Genomic DNA, 22,825 nt, shown 5'->3' with positions numbered 1-22,825 from the left:
TTTTGTATGGAATCTAAATATTTTAGCAAGCCACTAATTTCGGATACTTTTATTGACGATTGTAAAGGAACTTCTATTACCTCTCTTTTCAAAAGTGAAAATAAAATTTCAAAAGCGAAAATAAAATTGGAAAAAAAGAATTTGGTTTATAACTAAAGTTTCAATTTACCAAATCAACTTACTTTTATTTCCATTCGTTCCCCGGCTTTTACCCTAGTGGTCTGTAGTGCATACTGCATTGCTTCCTTCAAGTAGATTTCACATACACAGATTTCTCTAAGGCATTTGATAAAGTTTCTCACTCGATTTTAGTTAACAAGTTTGCATGCCTAGGCTTTTGCGATGGTTGAAATCTTATTTTCGAAATGCCACCTTGATCAGGAAGTTCCCGGAGTATATTCAGAAAAATTCAAAATGTAAGTTTCTCCTCATCCTCCCCATCAACTCCAAGGAACTTATGCCAGTGTTCGATCCAGCTCTCGAAGCATTTCCTGAACTCTTATCTTCAGTATAGCCATCAGAGCCGTCTCCGATTTTGTTATTACTTCCATTCGGCTGTTAAAATGCATTTCCCGTAGTGGGTTTTTGACTCGATCAAACGGAAAAAAATCGCAAAAAGCCATATCAAGTGAATCCGATGGCTGTAAGACGTTATTCGTTTCGTTTTTGGTCAAAAATTCACAGCTAATGATCGTACTGTGCGACGCTGCGTTGTCATAGCGCAAAATTCACGAGTTGTTTTCCCACAAATCCTTTCTTTTTTGGCAAATTACTTCACGTAAAGATCTCACAACGCCCAAATAATAGTATCTCTTAACTGTTTGAGCTTCCGGTATAAAATCATATAATACCGTTGTAATCCATAAAAACCGTGAGCATCGCTTTCCTTTTTTGACTGAAAACAACGGGACGTGGATTTTTTGGTTTTGGTTCATTTAAAGTTTTCCTCTCATTGGTCTGATGCCTGGAATGCATGCCGTACTCGTAAACCCACGTTTCGTCTCCAGTAATGATGCGTGTGTGGGTCGTTTTCAATAATTTTTAAGCAATTATAGGTCTGAAGTAACTCACCAACGCTCAGGTACTAGGGTCTTGTAAGTTGTTGCGGTGCTTGGACAACCAATATTCACTTCTTGCGAAGTCTTTTCTTCAAGCTTCCCGCCTAACTTCAATACTCATATATCAGTAAATGGGTTCACTGGTCGGACAGCTAAAACGATATGGTAGTTTCTTGAATAATTTGCGAAATATTTTCCAAACAACCAAATTTTGTTTAAAGATGTGAAGTGTTCCCTGAACTTCTGAAAAATTGTAAATTACAAACTTTATCAAGCAGTCATTTTTAATTGTTAGGGTTTGATTAAAATTGTATTAATGACTTTTATTGTTTGACATAACCTTTAACTAAAAACAAAAAAGAATCTAACCGTTAAAATAACATTAAAAAAATCTGGCGCACAATAATCGAATACCTCGAAACGGTTAAATTTTGAGCAGCATGCTTTGTAAACAAATTAATCAGAAATTATATATATATATAATATATTATATATAATTGACGTTTACACCCTTTTTGGATGTTTGGCCGAGCTCCTTCTCCTATTCGTGGCGTGCGTCTTGATGTTTTTCCACAAATGAAGGGACCTACAGTTTCAAACCGACTCTGAACGGCAGATATTTTTTATGAGGAGCTTTTTCATGGCAGAAAAGCACTCGGAAGTTTGCCATTGCCTGCCCAGGGGCGACCGCTGGTAGAAAAAACGTTTTCTTCATTTTGGTCTTTCGCAGAGATTCGAACCTACGTTCTCTCTGAATTCCATTCGGCTACAGCGGCCGCCAGGAAATTACCGATCTAATAATGCCCCTAAGACTCTAAGACGACTTTCCCGTTATTGTTAGTCACAAGAACGCCGTCTTTGGGCTCATAGCGCCGAATAATTCGGTTTCAGTAAAAAATTACATTCAGGAGCATTCGTTGTTAGCCCAAAAGATCCCTATGCGCACGATGGGGATGCCACCTTAGATTTAGCCGGTGGGAGCAGCATTTCGGGGCTTAGACGCTGCTACATAAAATACTCTGCTTTGGGCTAAATTCTTATTGAAAGGCATCACTTCCCCGCCTTGTCGGTAATGGATTTAACTTTCTAGTTTTTAAAAAATTGTAGAGTCCACTACACAACCTCATACGTCCGGAACTGCTTTTTTGTTAGGAAAAACGTATTCGCAGCTAATCTCCATATGTGAATACATTTCACTACCCACAGCCTGTGATCCGTCCGATAGCCTGCAGCTCGGCTACGGAACTGCAGCTGATTTGAAACGCGATATTTTCACCAGATTCGACTACTTTTCTTTTGTTTTTATGAATTTTTTTATAAAAATATGGTTCATTCAACAATTCGATACATTTTCATCAAAGTTTCGAAACTTTTAATCAAAATTTAGAAAAAAATTAGTACAGAATTTTATACTCCATTCAATTTTCGTATAGTAAAGTGCTCGTTGGAAATAATTTTCGTTGATTTCTGATCAACGGTGGTGCGCATTTTCTTCATATCACGAATGCACAATTGTTTTTTTTTTGGGTAAAACGAATTAATTTGTTAGAGCAAAGTGTTTCCTTGGCTTAATTCCAGGTGGCCACTAAGAAATTTAAATAAAGGGTGGTTAAGTTTCAAGGGCCGATGTTGAATGTGAACCACACCTAAACGTCAACGACAACTTGGACTTCTTTCTTTGGGGTTATTTGAAAGAAAAAGTGTACGTCGATAAGCCAGCAACAATTCAAGAGCTAAAGGATGAGATAATTCTACACATTGACGGCATAGAACCTCAATTATGCCTCACCGTCATCGAAAATTTGGACCATCGGATGGAAGTGTGCCGCCGAGGCCGCGGCGGCCATTTGGCTGATATTTTGTTCCATACGTAATTGAGCCATACCAATATTATCATAATAAAAAGAAATGACAATAATTTCCTAAAAAACTTGTATTTTATTCAAAATCAACACCGGCCCTTGAAACTTAACCACCCTTTAGAAAAAATCAACTAATATACAAAAACCGGGCCACATAATTTTCCCTCGTTAGAATTTGCACAATATATTTGTGGTGTGCATCGTGATGTTGTTTCCACAAATGGATGGACCTACAGTTTCAAGCCGACTCCGGACGGCAGATATTTTAATGAGGAGCTTTTTCATGGCAGAAATACACTCGGAGGTTTGCCATTGCCTGCCGAGGGGCGACCGCTATTAGGAAAATGTTTTTTTTTCTGAATTTTCGTGTTTCACCAAGATTCGAACCAACGTTCTCTCTGTGAATTCCGAATGGTAATTACGCACCAACCCATTCGGCTACGGCGCCCACCAGGTACTATAAACCGAGTAATCCAAATGGCAAATGCTGCTTTTTGCCCGCTCTAATTCATAACACAGGTCAACAACGTTTTGTTCTAGGAAAGTGTAGGGTCATTTTCGAAGAAATTTTTTGCGTAGAATCCGAATCCGGGGTTTAAATTACTCTATCACGTCAGGAGTTTGAGATATCCTAACCTAAAAGTGCAAAAATCGCTGTTTTTGCCCATTTTTGAGGTTATGTAGCTACGCAGATTTTGCTCTTCATAGAAAAGTAAACATAGTCTTTTAAATGCCGTTGAGTTTGCTTAAATATCTTTATTTTTCACTGAGATATCGCATTTTGAAATTTCCATGTTTGTGAATTTTTCGATATTCGAAAATCCATTGAGATAACATGAGACGGTCGTGATACGGTCGATTACATAGTCGCACATATTCACAAACATGGAGACTTAGCTCCAAAAATGGGCAAAAACATCGTGACACTACACTTTTATAGAACATTCCGAACCCATTTTTTTGCAGACCTGTGTAATTTTTAAACAGTTTTAAGTCCCTACAGATGGATATGTGTCGATTGTCACTTAAAAAACGTAAGCCAATGCATCTGCAGAAGAGTCGATTTTAAATTGGTGGTCCTAAAAAACTGATAAATACCAAAAAAGGGGAAAAATAGTTTAATTAACTTGAAAAATGATACTTGTGCTTGAGCCACCTTGCTAAATTATAAAATTCCTATGTTAGTTTGATTTTTTAAAAACAAAGTGCAAAATAACCAATTGAAGAAGAAGCATGTCAACTAAACTATCGGCTGGGATTCGCAATAATGTAACTTGGGCAAGTTTTGGCAAACTATAATGTCTTAATTAATGAAACTTGGTAGAGATATTAGGGATGTGTTAAAGAACAATCTTTATAATATAATAGTTTCGTAATTATTTGCCTTCAAAGTGCAATCGGGAACTTCACTATAGTTTGGCACATTACACTATATACTTTTTACACTTCACTAAATATACACTCAAGCGCGTGTTTTGACTTATTTTTATACTTGCATTCGAATTATTTTCATTAAAATTAAATGCAAATGCATTTATCCATATAATCGCTTTCCTTTTCCACTTTTAAACGCGAATAAAAAGAAGATTGGAATGACAACAGTATAGTGTTGCCGGATGCCTGCAAATGAAAACAAAAATGAGGTATTTCAGTTTAGTGTTAATGATGGGGATGGGATTTATTGTGCCTCCTTACTACACGCACGCATATCGTCCCCCTTCTGTGTTAACCTAGTATCTACAAAATCATAATTTTCAGTAAATCGATAAAAATGTTTAGAGTTCCTTAACTTCTATGAAAAGTTATAACTTATTTGATACGATACTTATAGTAGATATGAGGTTTTAAATTCGAACATGTAGATACGAGAAAAATCGAAACGCTCTGAAAAAAATTCTATAATCATTATGAACATTGTATGTTTTGTTTTACGTAACAGGAGTGCTAAGGAGTGTTTTTCACTAAAAACCTCAATTTCGAAAAAAATGAAGTTACGAGGTTTACACAGAAAGGGGACGATATGACGTTTTAATTTTGGGTTCAATGGTTTTAACACGGAAAGGAGTTCTACGCAAAAATACTGTGCGTTGCGTAATGGAAGTTGGACTAATGAGGGTTATTTTTTTTGAAAGGAAACCAGTTTTTTAATAAAGACAACTACAACTACTCTATTTGTTTTGCAAACATGATAATCGAATTTTTGTGGAGAAAATCTGTTTATAAAAAGCATGAAGACCCGTTTGTAAAACTGATCGAAGCAATACAATATACTTATGAACCGTAATTTTTGGCTTTTAATTACTTTATTATTTTTTGCGATACCTTTAATATCAATGTTTTTAAGCATAACATGATCCAGACAATGGCACTGTTTTTATTTTAAATTTTCTGCTGCAACGCTTTGTAATGCTGCATTTTTAAATTAAGAAACATTTTTGAAAATATAAACATACAAAATATTTTCAAAAATGTGTCTCAATTGTAAATGACAGCAAAAAATACTGCAGATTTACAATCAACCCTCCACTGAACATCTCTGCATCGAACTTTATTTCAGGTGTATGGCAACACCAACTTTTCCCTAAACTACACAACTTTAACATTAAATTACTTAAAAACTATAATCCTCCGGAGGGTGCGGTTTTCAGTTTTAAGATGAGGATACATCCCTCTATCCGCCCCCTTTAAACCTTTTTTTTTAAAGCAGGTTACATGATACTATTGTAAATTTTTCCCAAACTATCTTTCTTTCCCTCCTTTCGATCATTACCACACTTCGTGTGGGCCTTTGCCAAATTATCATTGTGAATGTATGTATTTACTAGTTATAGCGATTATCAAATTGAGTGTCACTTGAACACACTTGCCAACAAAATTCTAAACAAGAAGAAGAGCAAAACCATATCCTGTGTGACATTGCCAACACAAACAAAACTGTGTCTACAGCTAAAACGAGAGACTTCTCTTTTACTACCTCTGTCTCTCTCTTTCTCTCTCTCTCTCTACTTCCATTTCCATTTCCTATGGAAAGTTTACATTACCAGCTCGCTTTTCTCGGAACTTCCAGTCGTCACTACAACTCATTGGAAAATTATTTAACTTTTTTTTCATATCTCACACTCACATCGATTCTATGTATGCATTAGATGATGTAAGTAGGTGTGTGTGTGTGTACGTAAGTGTATGTACAAAAGAGCGTGACATAACTGTTCATTGTGTGAGTGCTACTGTCTTACCAACGAAAACTCAACTCTTCACACGGATACGCTCGTTTTTTTAGCATAGTTTTCGGCGCAGTGCGCAATTGTTTTGCCGTTTGCTAAAATATTGAATGAATTGTGGGAGTGTATGCAGGGCATAATGAATGAAAAGTTATCACATGGGGAACGACTAAATTAAATATTTTGTTCAGAAGTTGCAAGAGTGAAGAATACTATTTGATTTGACTATTAATAAGCTTAGGAAAAACCTATCACATGACGGCATGCGTACGTTGAAACCTCTTTCTTCAACAAAAAAGCTTTAACCAGGGCATGCACTTCGTTGAATCGCCGACGCGAAACATAATCTGCTTTTAACTCGATTTTTCTAACCCTCCAGACAGGCGTTGGTGTCATCGATGAGCCAAAAGAGTGGGTTTTTGTGCGGCCGTCCAACAGCTCTACATCATGTGATCGGGTTACCATTTTCAAGGTAATAATAAAAGCCTAGCGGCACGCTCTTGTTGCCCACACCCAGACCCACCTTGGCCTTCTTCGACTTCGATTTACCTTTAAAAGTTAATATGTTGTGATAAATTCCTATTTGTCTATTACGAAACGCTGCAGTGGCACTTCTTTTGATTGCAATTAAACATCGCCCATTAATTTTTGAAGTTGTTTGATTGTGGCGTTTGGTATCAATTTCAAGCACCCTCCATGCGGATGACTATTTAGTATTTGCAGGGTGGTTTGTATAGTGTTTTTGTTTTTTCTTTAATAGTATATTATTTTGACAGTGACAGCTCGTTAATGTTGGAAATAGCGACAGAAAGTCACTGTCATATCCGCGCAATGAAACGAATCGCTTTGCTCTTGAGCAACGTTGGGAAATATTATAAACTTTTAGTATTTCCATAGTCATTGTTGTGTAGTATAAGAGTGCGTTTATTGAAAAGAAGTTAAAATCACACTTTCCGACGACACTCAAAAACTTTAAGCCAATGCATCTGAATAAGAGTCGATTTTGAACTGGTGGAAAACTGATAATGTACAATGTCATTTGCAAAGTGATGCTTGTGCTTGTACCACCTTGTTAAGTTATAGTTTCCCCATGTTAATTTGACTTTTTATGCCACACAGCCCATACCACAACAATCGATCTTTTGCACGCCTAGTTCGGTAATCGCATATTCAGCCGAAGCCACCTCGGAGCTGCGCTTTGATCCTACGCTTGTAGGATCCCATGAATGGACGAATTTATATAAACAATCCTTCAACAATTTAAGCCGCTAAGCCAGAAACCGTCCCCAAAGTCTTGGCAAACTGGTTAACAAGAAGCGCTACTAGGTAGTCAGTTGTGGCAGTCACATGAATAAAATCGTGTACCATAAATGATGTGATAGAAGGTTTGTTCTTTCGTATAAATCAATAATATGCAGAAAAAAGTTTTTTTGTGTTGTGTTTTTTATAATTTTTAATTTTTTTATATGGATCACCCTGCAGATATTTGTGCGAAACTGAAATAAGTGACAACCATTTGATTTTATTGCATTTTTTATTCTTTTATTAATATTTCACATTTTCTATTAAAGTCAATTTCATATTTACGGGCGCGCATTTAATAGATCCCTGGCTTTTTATTAAATTACCTCAAATTTGCATAAATATTAAACATAATTCTTTTTTCTGTTTTATCAATAAACAATGCCGTGTCTAACTGTGCCACGATAGCAGCTACAAACACTCAAATTGCTAATTTAGCAAGCCAAAGATCAACTAAATAAAAACATAGTCTAACTGATGACACGAAATAAATAAATAAATGAACTAGAAATGTAGTTGTGTATTTACATACCTACATACATACATACATACATACATATGCATGGATATAGTACAACTGTAAAAACAAAAAACTAAAAATCAGCCAGTAGAAATTAATTGAAAAAGTCAAGTAGTCATGGCATCAATTGTACGCATATACAAAATACATTTTCAACCCTTCGCGCACTTGACCGCTCAGAGCCAACACAATGAATCTGCTCGTGCATACAATCATGTCCACCACGGCAGTTAAACGCTGCTGCGGCACTGAGATGTCAATTCTACACTTGATTGCATTGCAGTTGTTATTACCGTTTCTTTATTGCAGTTGTTTTTGTTGTTGTCACTCATCATCGCCATCGACAGCAGCTTTGGCTGGCAGTTTGACTTTTGTTATTCGCTAAATCAATTTAGTAAGAAATTAAAAACAGAAAACAAAAATTTAATAAAATACTACAACAAAATTCCTAACTACACTGTTCGAATTTAAATGGATTTGTTGCTCTTCAAGCGCATACTCGCCATTTGAAGTATGTAAGCCAATTGTTGATCGTCATTGCAGACTTTGCGAATTCAACATATCCACACTCACATATGCGCATTTCTACTTATGTATTAGTACACTCGTTTGTCGGCATTTGTTGTTTATTAGATTAGAAAAAAGTGCTTCATAGTTAATGGAACAATATTCCGCAATTTATGCATTCAGACATGGGGAAATGAGAGCATGTAAGAGTACGGTTTTTGATTATTGCTTATTGAGTTTGTTGTTTGCTCTTGACTCTTTGTTATCTGTCAACATACGGTTTATCGATATCCAACCGTATGATAACGAAAAATTTGGCAAAATATTTAGATAAAATCAGATTGTCAATAAGATTTTGTGGGAAAATTTGAAAAATGTCCAAGGTAATTTGGTGTGTATCTATGGATGTATAGTATGTATTTTACCAAGTCCATACTTGCGATGAGGTTTAGTGGGTTTTGAAAGTCACAGGTGTACATGGTTGTTTTTGATGTGAAACTGGTCGCACATCAGAATTTTTGTGAGAAAATTGGAGAACACCCAAAAACACGTGCTTTTTTTTTCATTTGCTTGAAGTGCTAGAGACTTCAACTTACACATTAATAACCATGTATGTACTTATGTATGCGGCCACCGTAGCCGAATGGGTTGGTGCGTGACTACCATTCGAAATCCAGAGAAAACGTAGGTTCGAATCTCGGTGAAAGACCAAAATGAAGAAAAATTTTTATCTAATAGCTAAAACGCTCCTCATAAAAAAAATATCTGCCGTTCGGAGTCGGCTTGAAACTGTAGGTCCCTCCATTTGGGGAACAACATCAAGCCGCACGCCACAAATAGGAGGAGCTCGGCCAAACACCCAAAAAGGGTGTACGCGCCAATTATATATAATATATATAATATATATGTATGTAAAGACCGGGTACGCAGTAAATTTTACACATGTGGTCAGCAAATTTGAAGCGTAATATTATATTTTCATAAGTTTTTACAATTTTTTCTTTTGCTTTTTTTAATTTTCATTAAGGTTTTATAAAAAACATAGCTCATTCTACAAAAATTCTCATTTAAATCAAAGTTGCAAACTTTTTTAGTCTGAGTTTGTAAGAAAAATTCGAGAAAGCAGTTTTATAGCCCATTAAAATAGCAAGCTTGAAGTGACTCAAAACTATCGTTGATTTTTGATCAATTTTCCCTTGACGGTGTAACGTATTTTCTCTATATATGTGAAATAAAATGTCGTGCTCATAAAAATTTCTACTGTAGGTTTTTGGGTTCGCTGATTACAAATCCGATATTAAATTTTCAGAGTTCAAAATCAAAAAGTTGTACAAAGATTAAAAAAATGAACGTGCTGAGATTTTTGTAGGCGCTAATTTAACCCCAAACTTTCACAAAACCATGACACTTTTGGACAGAAATCAGTTTCATGTGCAAAACAAAAAATAAAACATAACATAAAATATAAAATAAAATACAACATAAAATTAATAAAAAATATATATTGTAGTAAAAATAATATACAATAATATAAAATTAAAAAAAACAAAAATATATATAAAAAATTGAAAAGAAATATCCAAGCATTCGCTAAGAAAATATTAACTAAGAAAATGAGTAATGACTCTGTACTGGATTCTGAAAATGAATTATTTCATAAAACGGTTGGAAGTTATGCAGTATGCACAAACCCAATGAAATAATAAACAATTAACACAACTGGCTGTTGAGAGTTGTGTACTTGCAGGTGAACGAAACATCAAATGTCACCTTGATCAAAAGTTCCCGAAACATATAATATTAACACGTTCACGCCGGCGCGTACCACCGGTGGCCCGCACAAGATTGCGTCATCTGGCAGCGCGTACCACCAATGGTACTTTATTAGACGGTACCTATGAGATGAGAAGCCATAAACGACTACCCTTATGAAAAAATTTCGTTTTATAACCTGCGATCGCTTCCGATAGAGCGAAAAGATGTAAACATTGCCGTCTGTGGGCGAAGACCATGAATAACAGCGCCGGTGTGAACGTGTTAAGAAAATTCAAAACACAAGTTATTCCTCAAAAATGACATTATCGCTTTCGAACTACTCCCCAACATCTGCAACGAATTTATGCACCCATCAGGAAACATTTCTGGAACTCTTTTTGCGGTATAGCCATTATTACTCCCATTACTTCCCTTCGGCTGTTAAAACGCGTTGCTCATTGTGGTTTTCTGACTCGATCAAACGGAAAAAATCGCAAAGAACCATATCAAGTGAATTCAGTGGATGTTGGATGGTTCGTTCTTGGTGAAAAATCCACGGCTAATGATGGCACTGTGCGATGGCACAGTGCGCTAATCACGAGCTGTTTTCTCATAAATCCTTTCTTTTTTGCGAATTGTTTCACGCAAACTTCTCATAACGCCCAAATTATATTAACTTATTAACTATCTGGCTTTCTGGCAAAAATTCGTTGCATAGAATACCGTTGTAATCCATAAAAACCGCGAGCATCGCTTTTTTTTGACTGAAAATGTCACCGTAGGGCTACACTCGCTCACCTGATGTTTGGATGCGCTTGATGAATGTTGAGTCGAATGCAGCCTTGGAAATCATGTATTTGACGATATCAACGCGGTCCCTTTTTGCGTGAAATTCAGATCCTCTGGGACCAACTTTACAGCAACCCGTCGCAAACCCAAATCATTACCTACAATGACCTGAAAGGACCCATAAGCAATTTTCAAATTCTCTTTAATGGTTGATTTGCGTTTATTGATCTACTTTTCCTTCACTTTATTTATGTTTTCAACAGTCGACGTCGTCGGCCTGCCACCTCGTTTGTCATCTTCCATGGACTCACGATCTCTTCTGAAGCGTTCATGACACTCGTGTTCTTGTCTTTTTTTGCCATTTTCTCGCACAATGTAATTAGTGGTCCTTATTTTGATTCGCAAAGTTGAGCCTCCTCGTCACTTTTGATTCACAGCTATTCTTTCCCCACTCTCCGTATTATGATTGTACCTTTTTTTTATAACATCTTCCGTTAACCCCCGAAGATTTCGCAACTTAAATCACATGTAGACAGAGTTGCAATATAAAATACATACCTCCCACGGCACTCTCCACCCATATACGAGTATACAAAACAAATACTTTACAATCCCACTTTCAGGTCAAATGTTAGTAGGTACAAATCGGCGCTGTCAGCAAGCATTGCATTGCATGGCATGGCATGGACCAGCAGAACCAAATCAATCACAGCGAAACGAAAGGCGTAGCGGCAGCAAGGTTGACGCCGCATTGGCACTCACGAATAAGTAAAGCAGTAAGTCTCGTAATGGGAGCAATACGTGAAATGTTCCGCTCGGTGCAGCTATTCGAGGCATGAGTTAAGTTACGGCAAATGGCCTGAATAAAACAAAAATAAAAATACTAAAAACAATAAGGACTTCCTTTCGAAGCTTCATAACGAACAAGCGCATGCACGCCCACAGTCACAGACTACATAGTGGGTTGAAGGGCACAAGGGCCACTGATCATTGTTGGTCCAAATAAATGAATATTCAACTAAATGATAAATTGTTCAACTACCGTTCGTGCTCTCTGACTGACGCACAGACAGATGGACTGTCCATTATTTACTATGTTCGCAACATTCGCCAAAAAGTAGTACTCACACAATACACTTTGCATGCAAAAATTAAATTAAGCAAAATGAAAAAAAAAATACATATACATATACATAATAACGCTATGCTGGTTAAGCAGTAAAATAATAAAACAAAATAAAAGAATTCTGTGTGCTGTGCATTTTAGTACGCAACCCAATTAACTAACCATTTTCCTCAAACAAAGCGTCATGCGATGGGAACCAACCGCCTCGTCGTTAATCGTGCGTGCTCTTACGCACTTGTGTATATGTATGTAGAAATGTTAGCGGTACATGTCTCCATATGTTACAGTTGTACAAATGCCCATTGTGTGAGGTACACAACCTGCACTGAGCATCCACTTTTTCAGCTGGGAGTATATGCTATACTGCGCATGCGCCTTTGTAAGAGCACGAACTGTGAAAGTCATCGGTGACCATTGAACTCTCAGGGAGTACTACACCACCATCGTGACTATTAATCTCTCGCAATACCTTGAAACCACAAAATACCAGCCGATTTAGAGCTGCCAACCTGTGTTCACATGTCTGATGTGATAAAAATGTGTATAAAAATGATAGTGTCTGTAGTCATAGAAAAGCTTTTCGAAAGGCTCTTCTTAAAATAAAGAATTCTAAATAAAAAATACAGTAGATTTGCTTTGGCGCGAAAAAAATGATTGGCTTATAAAAATGTTAGCTTGTCGCTGATGCCTCAATCATATCTGACTCCTGGCCGCCTGAGTGCTCAGCAGACTGTACCAATTTCATTTTTTTTTTAAGTTTTTGAAGAAGAAATTCGTGCATGTAGAAAGATGTTAGTTTGAGATATTCTTATTCGCATAGTACAAGAAAACAATTCTCCGTAAATTACACCTAAGCCGATCTATCGAAAAAATGCAAGAAGTCGTTAAAATAAAGTCAAGTGAGTCCACAATATCTAACCGATTCTATGGGACAGGTTGAAGGAAGCCAATCTAAACCAAACTTTTTAAACTCATGTCAAGCCATAGACTCAAGTGCAGGGAGTTTAAAATCAAAAGAGATTGATTTAAAAAATATGAAAGATAATCCAGAAGCACCTCTTGTTCCAAAAGTATTCCAAACAATGTATCGAGGAGCATGACTTCAAAGTTTTCAATTTTTTTGTTTCTCCTGCCACAGTAGCCAAATGGCTTTGTGCTTGATTTCCATTCATTCGAAGCCCCCAGGGGGCATCGAACATCAAATGATAGAACATTTTTTTTATAATAGAGGTCGCTCCTCCGCAGGAAATGGCAAACTTGCTCCTCATAAAGAACCATCTGCAGTTCGGAGGTGGAGAAAAACTGTAGGTCCCGCAAAACCCAAGATGATCAAAGGATGTACTACTTACATATATAAAGAGGGTGGCACAAAATTAATCACCCTATCAAGAATTTATAATTATTGCAAATGGCGTTGTATTTGTGATTGATGTATTGTATTTGCCACTAGTGAACTAGACATCTGCCGTATACAGACAAACAAGCAATGGAGCATATAAAGGGCAAAATAAAGATTTTCATCAATCAAAATCATTTGTTTTTTTATTTATATTTGTTTCTAAATAAAACTTGAAAACTTTCGAGTCATATTGATGGCGAAAATAGCCTCAAAAAAAAAGTAACAATACTTATTAGCAAGTTATATGGCTATCAGCCAGAACTGTGATTGCTATTACTGATTCGCCCTGAGTAGAGGTCGACCCATTTCTCCATGCCTACTCAACTGGATTCAAACTACATATATTCATGAAATTCTAGTCCATAGTTTACCAGGGGTATGCTTTTTACAAGTGACTTTTTAATACAAAAATATCACTTTCTATATTGAAACCTCGATATAATGAAAATCTATTAAAAGTTTTGTTTTTACTCCGCCTTAAAAACCTTTGTACTCGTATTTGAGTTTTTTTTTTACAAAATTGCTTCATTTTTATATATATAGAAATTTGAATTGTGAAATAGACTACATAATGAATTATCAATGGGTTTAAAATTTTCTATTTCGTCATATGAATTCAAAAAAGCCCTAAGTTACAAAAAATTCAAAATCGACTTTTTAGTTGATTATTATGCACCGTATCATTATACATGTTCCTTTAAAATTTTATAATCCAAAAACCAATAATGACGTTGGTATAAACAAAATTCGAAAAGCCGGTGACGGTGACGGTGAATAAAACATTTTCATTTTAAAAGGTTTTTTGCTTCTCCTGTAAAATTTTTAAAATGTAACTTAGGGCTTTTTTGATTTCATGTGACGATTTGTAACTTCCATTTTTACTTAGAAAATAAAAAAAACCTTAAAACTATAATTTAAAATAAAAATTCTTTAGATTTCTTAAGATACAGTAACGATATAGTATTTATTTCTGTGATTTTATCGACATTATCGACGACGGGCGTGCGAGGTGCATCTTTAACATCAAAAATGCCTTGACAGAATCGACAAAACTAAAATTTGCTCGTAATTAGCTGTTACAGCATCGCCAGCACAAACACCTTTTACAATTTCAGCAGCCTGGTTTGCATTTTCGCCTTTATCAAAGAAAAACTGTAAAATGTACCGAATTTTCTCTTTGTTGACTTCCATTGTTAACACCCAGCTGAATGAAAGAAACAAAAAAAAAAATAAAAATAAAAGATTTATACTTAGTGTGAAATGTCACCTTGACAACGAGCATAAACTTTAAATTGTTTGATCGATACTTTACGTGATTGTCGATCACTACAACCATCTACCGAAAAAATATTGGATTTCTTTTTTAGCTCAACATTTTTTCATTAAAATTTCACCCTTGAAAATCAGACTTTTTAGAACTATTTCGGCTGTATAATTTTAAAGTCCATTGAATTTTTTGTGTAATAAAGTGCAAGTTTGAAGTGGCTGAAAATCGCATTGAGTTTTGAAAATCTTTTTCCTTAGCGTTGCCGGTATTTTCTCATATAAAAAAATGTCAAGCATTTGTATATTTTCATAAAACAAAAACATTAAAATTAAATAAGAAACAAATAAATTGTCAAATCTTCACTTAGTCCTAGCTATACTAGTAGAAAATATTTATTTTATTATTTTATTTTTTCAGTGTAGTAGAAAATATTTATTTTGTTCAAAATAGAAGATATTTCCCGGTATTGCACTCGCTTGCAGGTCGGATCACTAATTAACTGAAATGAGTATGTGAAAAAGAAATCAACAGGATTCTTTCAGCGGAATGATGACAATGATTTCTGATTTTCTTATCTCCTCACAACTTCAACTTTTTTACGGAAAAGTGCTCATATTCGACGCATCAATATATTTTACTACCTATAGTTAACAATGAACTTCCCGCTCTGTTGAAGTTGTTGTTCGATTTTTGGCTTTCCGCTTTCGAATTTCCAATTTTCCAGCGCCAACCTTTTGAGCAAGCAGACTGCCGATCGGCCGATGTTTAATATCTACTCAACCAACAAGAAAAGTGGCAGCTGTTAAACATCTCTCAGCCACACATCTACATAGTTGCAGTAGATGAGTGTTTATAAGGTGAACGCTTGTTTCAGTGTGTGTGTGTATTCCGATACGATTTATTGCTATTTAAGTGCTTTCCTTCGCTCTTCACCAACGCCATGCTATTGTATATGCGAGTACGACCAGTACATATACCATACTACGTGTTGTGTATGTGTATGCGCTTGTTGTAGTACTAAAGTTTTGTGTTGTAGTAAATTTCCATTGAGTAATAAGAAATTGTGGAAATGTTGGTGCAAACTTTTTTCTCGGCTTTTGTGTACATTTACTCATTACAAATTCGCAGCTCTTCGTTTGCATGTCAGCCTTCGTTTCGTTCATGCGCTCTTCTTACACGCACATGCCGAGTAGGCATGCATGTATGTACGTACTCGTATTGATGTTTCGTATACGCACTGTTAACCAGCCAGTCAGTCAGCTAACCAGCCTGCCTGCGAGCCTTTAGAGAATTTTTCAACTTGACTGTAAATTGTTGTCCGACGTCGAATAGGGCGGCTCCGCACAAGTGCTACTGTTGCTGCTGCTGCTACTGTTCATCGTTGTCGTCGTAGTCGTCGCCGTCGCCAACGCTGTCGTTTAACGAAATATAAAATTTTCACATTCTCGGTCAATCGCTCGCTGTCAATTTACTGTAAAGCGTGTGTGTTGATGATAAAAAATCTGTGAAAAAAGCAGTAATGTGAAAAAATTTGTGAATTTTGCAAAGAAAAAACGATTTTTTTATTTAAAAAGTGGGTTTGCATAAATCACAAAAAAATATAGAATTATTGTTTAACTGGCGTGATACACAGATGTTTGATACGTGATAGTAGAGAGAAAAATATGATTTCTGTGAGGGTTGAGCTATGCTGTGATGTCCTTTGATGCAGCATTTTCGGGTTTTCAATGCTCCTCCATATTTTGCCATACTTGTGCAGTAAATGCGACGTGTGCGTGTGAAGCTAAATTTTTTTTATGAAAGAAATTAAACAAAAATTAATAGTAACAATAATATTATTTGAATGTGTATGTGTGGGTGCTTATGTGCTTATAATTTATATTTGTAGCGTAAAAATGTAACAGTACTTATATTTGAATTTCTCTATACGCGATATGTTCGAGTGATTCATAATTTGTGCAAATTATACAGTGCCGTTGTGCTGCTGGAGCACGAAATGCTGTGCTTCATCAGGCGCTCAGTGCCACCCAAACACCTAAAATACCCAGCTGCCTGCCCAATACGCTCGTATACCTATTTGTAGACGTAGTACGAGTACTCGCCTTCCCACACCGCCACTCCATTAACTCTCGCCACACATCCATTTTTCGCATTCGTGGTCGTGGCCTACTCCCATGCCCGCTCGCAGTTACGCTCCTACCATTTTCCTTTAAAGTACCAACTTTAACACTCACTTATCATCCAGCCAGCCGTTTCGTGTGAGGAGTGCCGCATGAACAAGTGTTTCACATACATATGTACATATGTACGTATGTATGTATTTACGTACGAAGAATTGTCCAAAAGGAGAGGACTTCCAAAGCAAAAGCAAAGCATAACAAGTGTGTTTCCAAGTTCATATACACAAACGAATAGCTGCTTGTTTGTATGTGTGTAAGTGTGCTCTCCGCGCGCCTTGCTACGCCTGCCACGAAGTACGAGTATCTACAATGCCATTCGTTTACTTACTTATTATTCGGCCGTATGTTCTTTCGCATGTACCGTAATTAGTGCACGGTTGCACGGCAACTTGTCGAGCGAGTGCGCTCTCTTCACAGAAGCACCCCTGTGCACGCCACAGTCTATGCCTGGAGTAGCCTTCAGGCTGAAAGGAATGGCCAGCCAGCACGGTAGGCATGCAATGCAATTGATTTTTTCTTTTCTCGGCTCAAAAGTAGCTGTTGCATTGCATTGGCGCTTAATGTGTCGTGGTGGTAGAAAACGCGCCCGTCTGTGAAACGGGAGCACACGGCAGAGAAGTCTTTTGATTACAAGCTCATTTACTTATGAAAAACCATTTGTGTGCCTAATTGATACAAAAGAGAGAAGGCAAAAACCTGGAAATTCCAAAACAAGCTGAAATTCTTTGAATATAGAGTGGGACTTCCACTTTGGTGTTCCCGAAATTCCAGAAAACGACTGTAGCTAGCCTTAAGTGTAGGAAATGTGGCACAGTTTGTTTGTGCTCACACTCATTTTTGCCTTTTCCTCCCAAATTCAGAAGTATTCTCAATATCCGCTGTGTGTTCCAACACATACGCAACCTCACACATACATGCAAACGCAATTCCCATAAAATCCCACACACGTCATACACACAACTTCGCCCCCTCCATCCGAGCAGCATTCTTGCCTCCCGCTGGCCATTTCGATTTCGAAAATATCGGTAGAAAAATAATTTTTTCTCAGGCGTCTGCTGGAAAAATTCCTGCGCACTCACGGTGGTTCGTGTACAGCATAAATGTTGGCACAGAATCTATTTCCCCATACAAATTCGTTTATTTATCAACAATTGCAGCGCTGAGAAACGACGGTATTCGTATCGCAGCTAATAAAGCAAAATGCTGTCAGTGATTTGACCACAAAAATAAAAATCAAATAAACTCAATTTATTTAGTGCGAATTAACAAAAGTGAATAGGATGTTTTGAAAATTTCTGTTATTTGTGTAAACAAGGAAAATCGAGCAAACCGTGAAATATTTGAATGATGCACGGCATTGTTGTATCTCCCTAATCGCGCACACCATTGGCCCCTACTTCATAACACTCACCAGCGCAAAAACAGAAAAAATAAATAAATAAAAAAATAATAAAAATAACTGCTTAGCAACCATTTGCTGCAGTGAAGTGTGTTTTTAGGCGCTCGCTACTAATTTGCAAATAAATCGTGCAATATCTGCATTTGCATTGAAATTTTCCTGTTTTGCTGTGAATTCGGCCGCTCACGGCCGATTTAAACGACCTTCAAAACGTTTTGCGTGGAAGCAATACGCACCATGGGCTGCGCACAGTCTGCCGAGGAGAGGGCAGCAGCCGCCAGAAGTCGCCTGATTGAAAGGAATCTCAAAGAGGATGGCATACAGGCAGCCAAGGATATAAAATTGCTGTTGTTGGGTAAGTTTTACAGGAACAACTAAAAAGTCGAAATAGTTTCTGTCAAAAATAGGAGTATGGCTCAATTTTAGAACGCAATTGTTTGCCAGAATAAACAAGTATAAGTGTGTGTGTAAACTTGTTATAGTTGTGTATGTATAAGTAAAAGGCGAGATTTGGTTGTACGGCTTTTGGGCTGACTTTGATTACAAGCAGAAAACTCCTCATTATGCCCTATCTTTATAACCGAACAGCTTCACTGGCCGGACAAATTTCTGGCACGCACATTTCACATTAATTTTTCTATAAAAATATCAAATCAAATGTCTCTCAGAAAAAATTCAAATAACCCACGCAAGCTTAATCCATTTTTTTTAATGTATGATGCATGCCGTAAAGGCTCACAATTTTGCGTTATGCAAACATGGCTGGAAAAAAGCCTTGAGACTTTACTCCGAACGGAGTAGATTTGCTGCGATTTTTGAATAATTTTGGAATAAACTCCACTACCTTGCTTAACTCAAAATCTACTCCGATTTTTTCAAAAACGCTCTTAACTCAAATACATTTTTTTGAAAATATATGGCATCGTTTCTACTTTTTGTGCAATAAACTGTGCCGCAGACAAAGTAACACTTCTCCCTTTTACTTTTTTGCGTTCAAAAATATGCCATTAAGCGAGAAATTGATTGCCTTCATTTTGTATTCAGAAATATACGCAGGAATTCTTTTTAATAAGCCATAATTCGTTATATCTTCTAATATGATGTAATGTTGTTGATCGCGAGCGTATTTAAAGGCTTTCAATTGATTTGGGTTGGAAGTGCTACGCATTCGCAGAGGTTTGCCCTGCCGTTCCATTCTCCAGTTCGCAAAAACGGCTGATCCCAGTTTCCTGAAATGATAACCAAGACTATACTGATCCCAGTTTCCTGAAATGATAACCAGAGAGGGTTCAAAAGTTCTCTCTATCCTGGGTTCGGAGCCTATTTGATGCTTTTCTATGTAGTAGGCAGGATACATTTGTTTCATTTTGCCTGTGTCTATCCTAGACTTTTGCTCCGGTGCCTTAGGAATTCCATGTCTTTTCAGTTGGTGATAACTTCCTTTATGTAGAGTTTTGTAAGCTTGCAGAAAGGTTCTGGTTTCGCACGGCAGGTAATCCTCCTTTAGTTTTAGGTAGAAATGTTTATAAATCTTTTGATCACAGATGATCAGAGCTTATAGGAGGACAGAATTTATGTAATAAATTGGTTGAATATTCGTTAATAATTTGTGTTTTACATAATAATAATTTAAACGTTTATCTTTTATTATTTGTTTTATGAATTACTTTTCTACAGTAAGGCTGCAAAATTAAATATTTTTAATACCAAATTCAGAGATAGATTTTAATTTAAACAAGTCGAAGGCTTGATGTGCAGAACAAATGTAATTAAAACAATGTTTGAACGTGGTGCCTGATGAGTTTTCGACAAATTTATAACAGATACAAATAGCAGAGTTTATGTTTATAATATTCAAGTAGATATAATAAAAATGTCAATGTGATGAACTGAAAAAGTGCCTTGTTATTTTGTTTTTATGAATTTTTCAAGTCATTAATCGTATTTTCGATACCCCAACCGCATAGGGGAGTATAGTTGCTTTGGTTATAGATAAAGCAGGCCGTCCTCGGTCTTTGTGAAAACGGGTTTCTATCACCTACCTAGGAACTGCCAGTGGATTGGAAATCTAATAAAAGAGTATAGATGGCACGAGAAGTAATAAACGATTGGCTGCAGCAGTTGAATAGAAAAATGAAAACTCGAAAACAAAAAAAATTCTAATTTCAGAATACCCTCCAAATCACAAAATTGGAACATTTTTTAATGAATCCTATTTTTAAAACAAAATTTTAAGAATGTTTATAAAATCGTACTTTTAAAACACTTGAGCGCTTCCATGCCAAGTGATCCAAGTATTTTGGAAGTTGTTGTAAATTTTTCTGAAAGAGGGCTCAGTTTTAGGCTTAGTATAATAGAAATAGAATTAAAAAAATTGGAAAAAAACGATTAGGTGCGCAACTAAGTTCTCGCTTTTTTTTTGTTTTGTTTGTTTTTGGATAAAAATACAACTTTATTCTAACAAAATGGTTAGAAAAGAATCATTGATAGTATTGCCTATCGCTGGCTTTTTCCCATTTTTCTGGTAGATCTCGTATACCGTTGCGGTAAAACTGTTTTCTTTTGAGGCTATCCAGGCTTGAATCCACAAATCAAGCCATTTTTGGTTGTCTTCATATGAATGGAACAGTTGGTCAGCTAGATCAGGTGCCATCGATCGGAACAGGTGATAATCGGACGGCGCAATATCTGGAGAATATGGCGGGTGGGGTAGGATTTCCCATTTCAGTGTTTCCAGGTAGGTTTTAATGGGTTTGGCAACGTGAGGCCGAGCGTTGTCATGCTGTAGAATCAATTTTTCATGCCTCTCCGCGTATTGCGGCCGCTTCTCGCGCAGTGCACGGCTCAATTGTATTAATTGAAGTCGCTACCGATCTCCAGTGATGGTTTTGCTTGATTTTAATAGTACATAATAAATAACACCAACTTGGTTCCACCAAATAATACATAGCATTACGTTCGCAGCGTGAATATTTGGCAGAGGCGGCGACGTAGAAGCACGACCGGGCAGACCCAATGACTTTATATTCTTTGGATTGCTGTAATGAATCCCGTCACGATGCTTTCTTTTTTGCCGCTGGAGCAGTTGTTCACAGGCGAAAAAACGATGTTCAACATCCCTTGATTTCAACTCATAAGGAACCCAAGTCCCCTGCTTCTGAATCATTCCCAAAGCATGCGATCGCTTGGTAATGGATTGTCGGGTAACTCCTAATACTGAAGTAAGCCCTTCTTGCGTTTGACACGGATCCTCATTGAGCAATGCCTCCAATTCAGCGTCTTCGAAGGTTTTTGGCTTCCTTCACGCGGACAGTCGTCAACATTAAAATCACCGTCTTTGAAGCGACGGAACCAATCTCGGCACGTTGTTTCACTTCGCTTCAGCCGCCGTTTTTTTGGAATGAAAGAGAAAAATCAACACTTCCCTTCACAATTTCACATTTTCACAAAACCGAAAGTATATGATACCAAAACAAAATCACTAATGTGTCGAAGCAGTTTGTTTACCATATGTCTAAGCTTGGTTTATGATTATGTTAGAATCTCTCATACGCTCTTTTCCTAAATTTTGAACAAATTTTTGGAGTTTACTCCTTAAGAAACGATATATGAGGCCCATGGTATGAAAAATATGGGTAGTAAAATCGTGTGAATCACCGGAAGTGTACGCTGACGGAAGTGACGCGTTGCCCTTTTTCTATATTCTAGTGAGAAAAAGCACTGCCTACCTTGTGGCGCTACTTTGTTGGTGCAAACTTGTAGGAAATATATTTTCCTTGTGGGTGCTAATTTCTAGTGAGAAAAAAGCACTGCCCACATTTTGGTGCTTATTTCCGTTTCCTATCTAGTGCTTGTGCGTTCGTTGAGAACCTACATATACCAGTGATATCGTCTGAACCTTTGGAGGAGATTGTCTTCAAAAACCCTTACAATGGTTCATCTGCCAATTACACGCCAATGAACTACCGCTTAGACATTTGTTTGAATACATTGATGACTCTACGTCTGAAAGCTTTAACGGTGAAATAGAGAAAAAATTGAAGGATTGTGAGAAGCATTCTTTCGTCAATTATAAACCAATTATATTCACACTACCAGATATATCCAGTGAAAAAGATTTAAGTACGGATCAAAAATACCTATTTGATATTTGTAGCGCTATTATAAGTGGACATTGCAACGACAGCTTAAAAAAGAAAAACCCCAAAAAAATTGTTCATTCCAGGTGGCTTACTATAGCGAATAGAATAAATAAGTTTATATTTTTCCAGTAATATAGAAAAGGTCTTCATTTACTCCTTTTGCATATTAAATATATTTTTAAATATCACGGTAATCGTTCTTAAGGAGTAAACTCCAGTCGTGTGTCGGAGCTGACACACACACCTCTTTTTTTTTTGTAATTTTTGATGAAAACCACTCCCTCTCAGATGTTTTTCT

General features: G+C 36.7%; 1 protein-coding gene across 2 annotated transcripts in view; it reads left to right on the top strand.

Annotated features, from left to right (window-relative positions):
- Positions 1–22,825, top strand: part of LOC128868357 (G protein alpha o subunit) — a 110,696-nt gene that overhangs the window by 14,714 nt on the left and 73,157 nt on the right. Inside the window, exons 1-2 of one of the 2 annotated variants that reach the window (XM_054110351.1) lie at positions 16,036–16,379; positions 18,144–18,740. The exons of the other annotated variant lie outside the window; for it this stretch is intronic. Coding sequence (XP_053966326.1) covers positions 18,623–18,740 — 118 coding nt within the window. The 5' untranslated portion in view covers positions 16,036–16,379; positions 18,144–18,622. Of the gene's footprint in view, positions 1–16,035; positions 16,380–18,143; positions 18,741–22,825 lie in introns of those variants that run through there. 2 annotated transcript variants of the gene reach the window in all.

The sequence above is a fragment of the Anastrepha ludens genome, chromosome 6 (assembly GCF_028408465.1).
Source record: "Anastrepha ludens isolate Willacy chromosome 6, idAnaLude1.1, whole genome shotgun sequence".
Lineage (NCBI taxonomy): Eukaryota > Metazoa > Arthropoda > Insecta > Diptera > Tephritidae > Anastrepha > Anastrepha ludens.
Note: the sequence above shows the minus strand (reverse complement) of the source record. Positions and strands in the feature narration are given on the sequence as shown.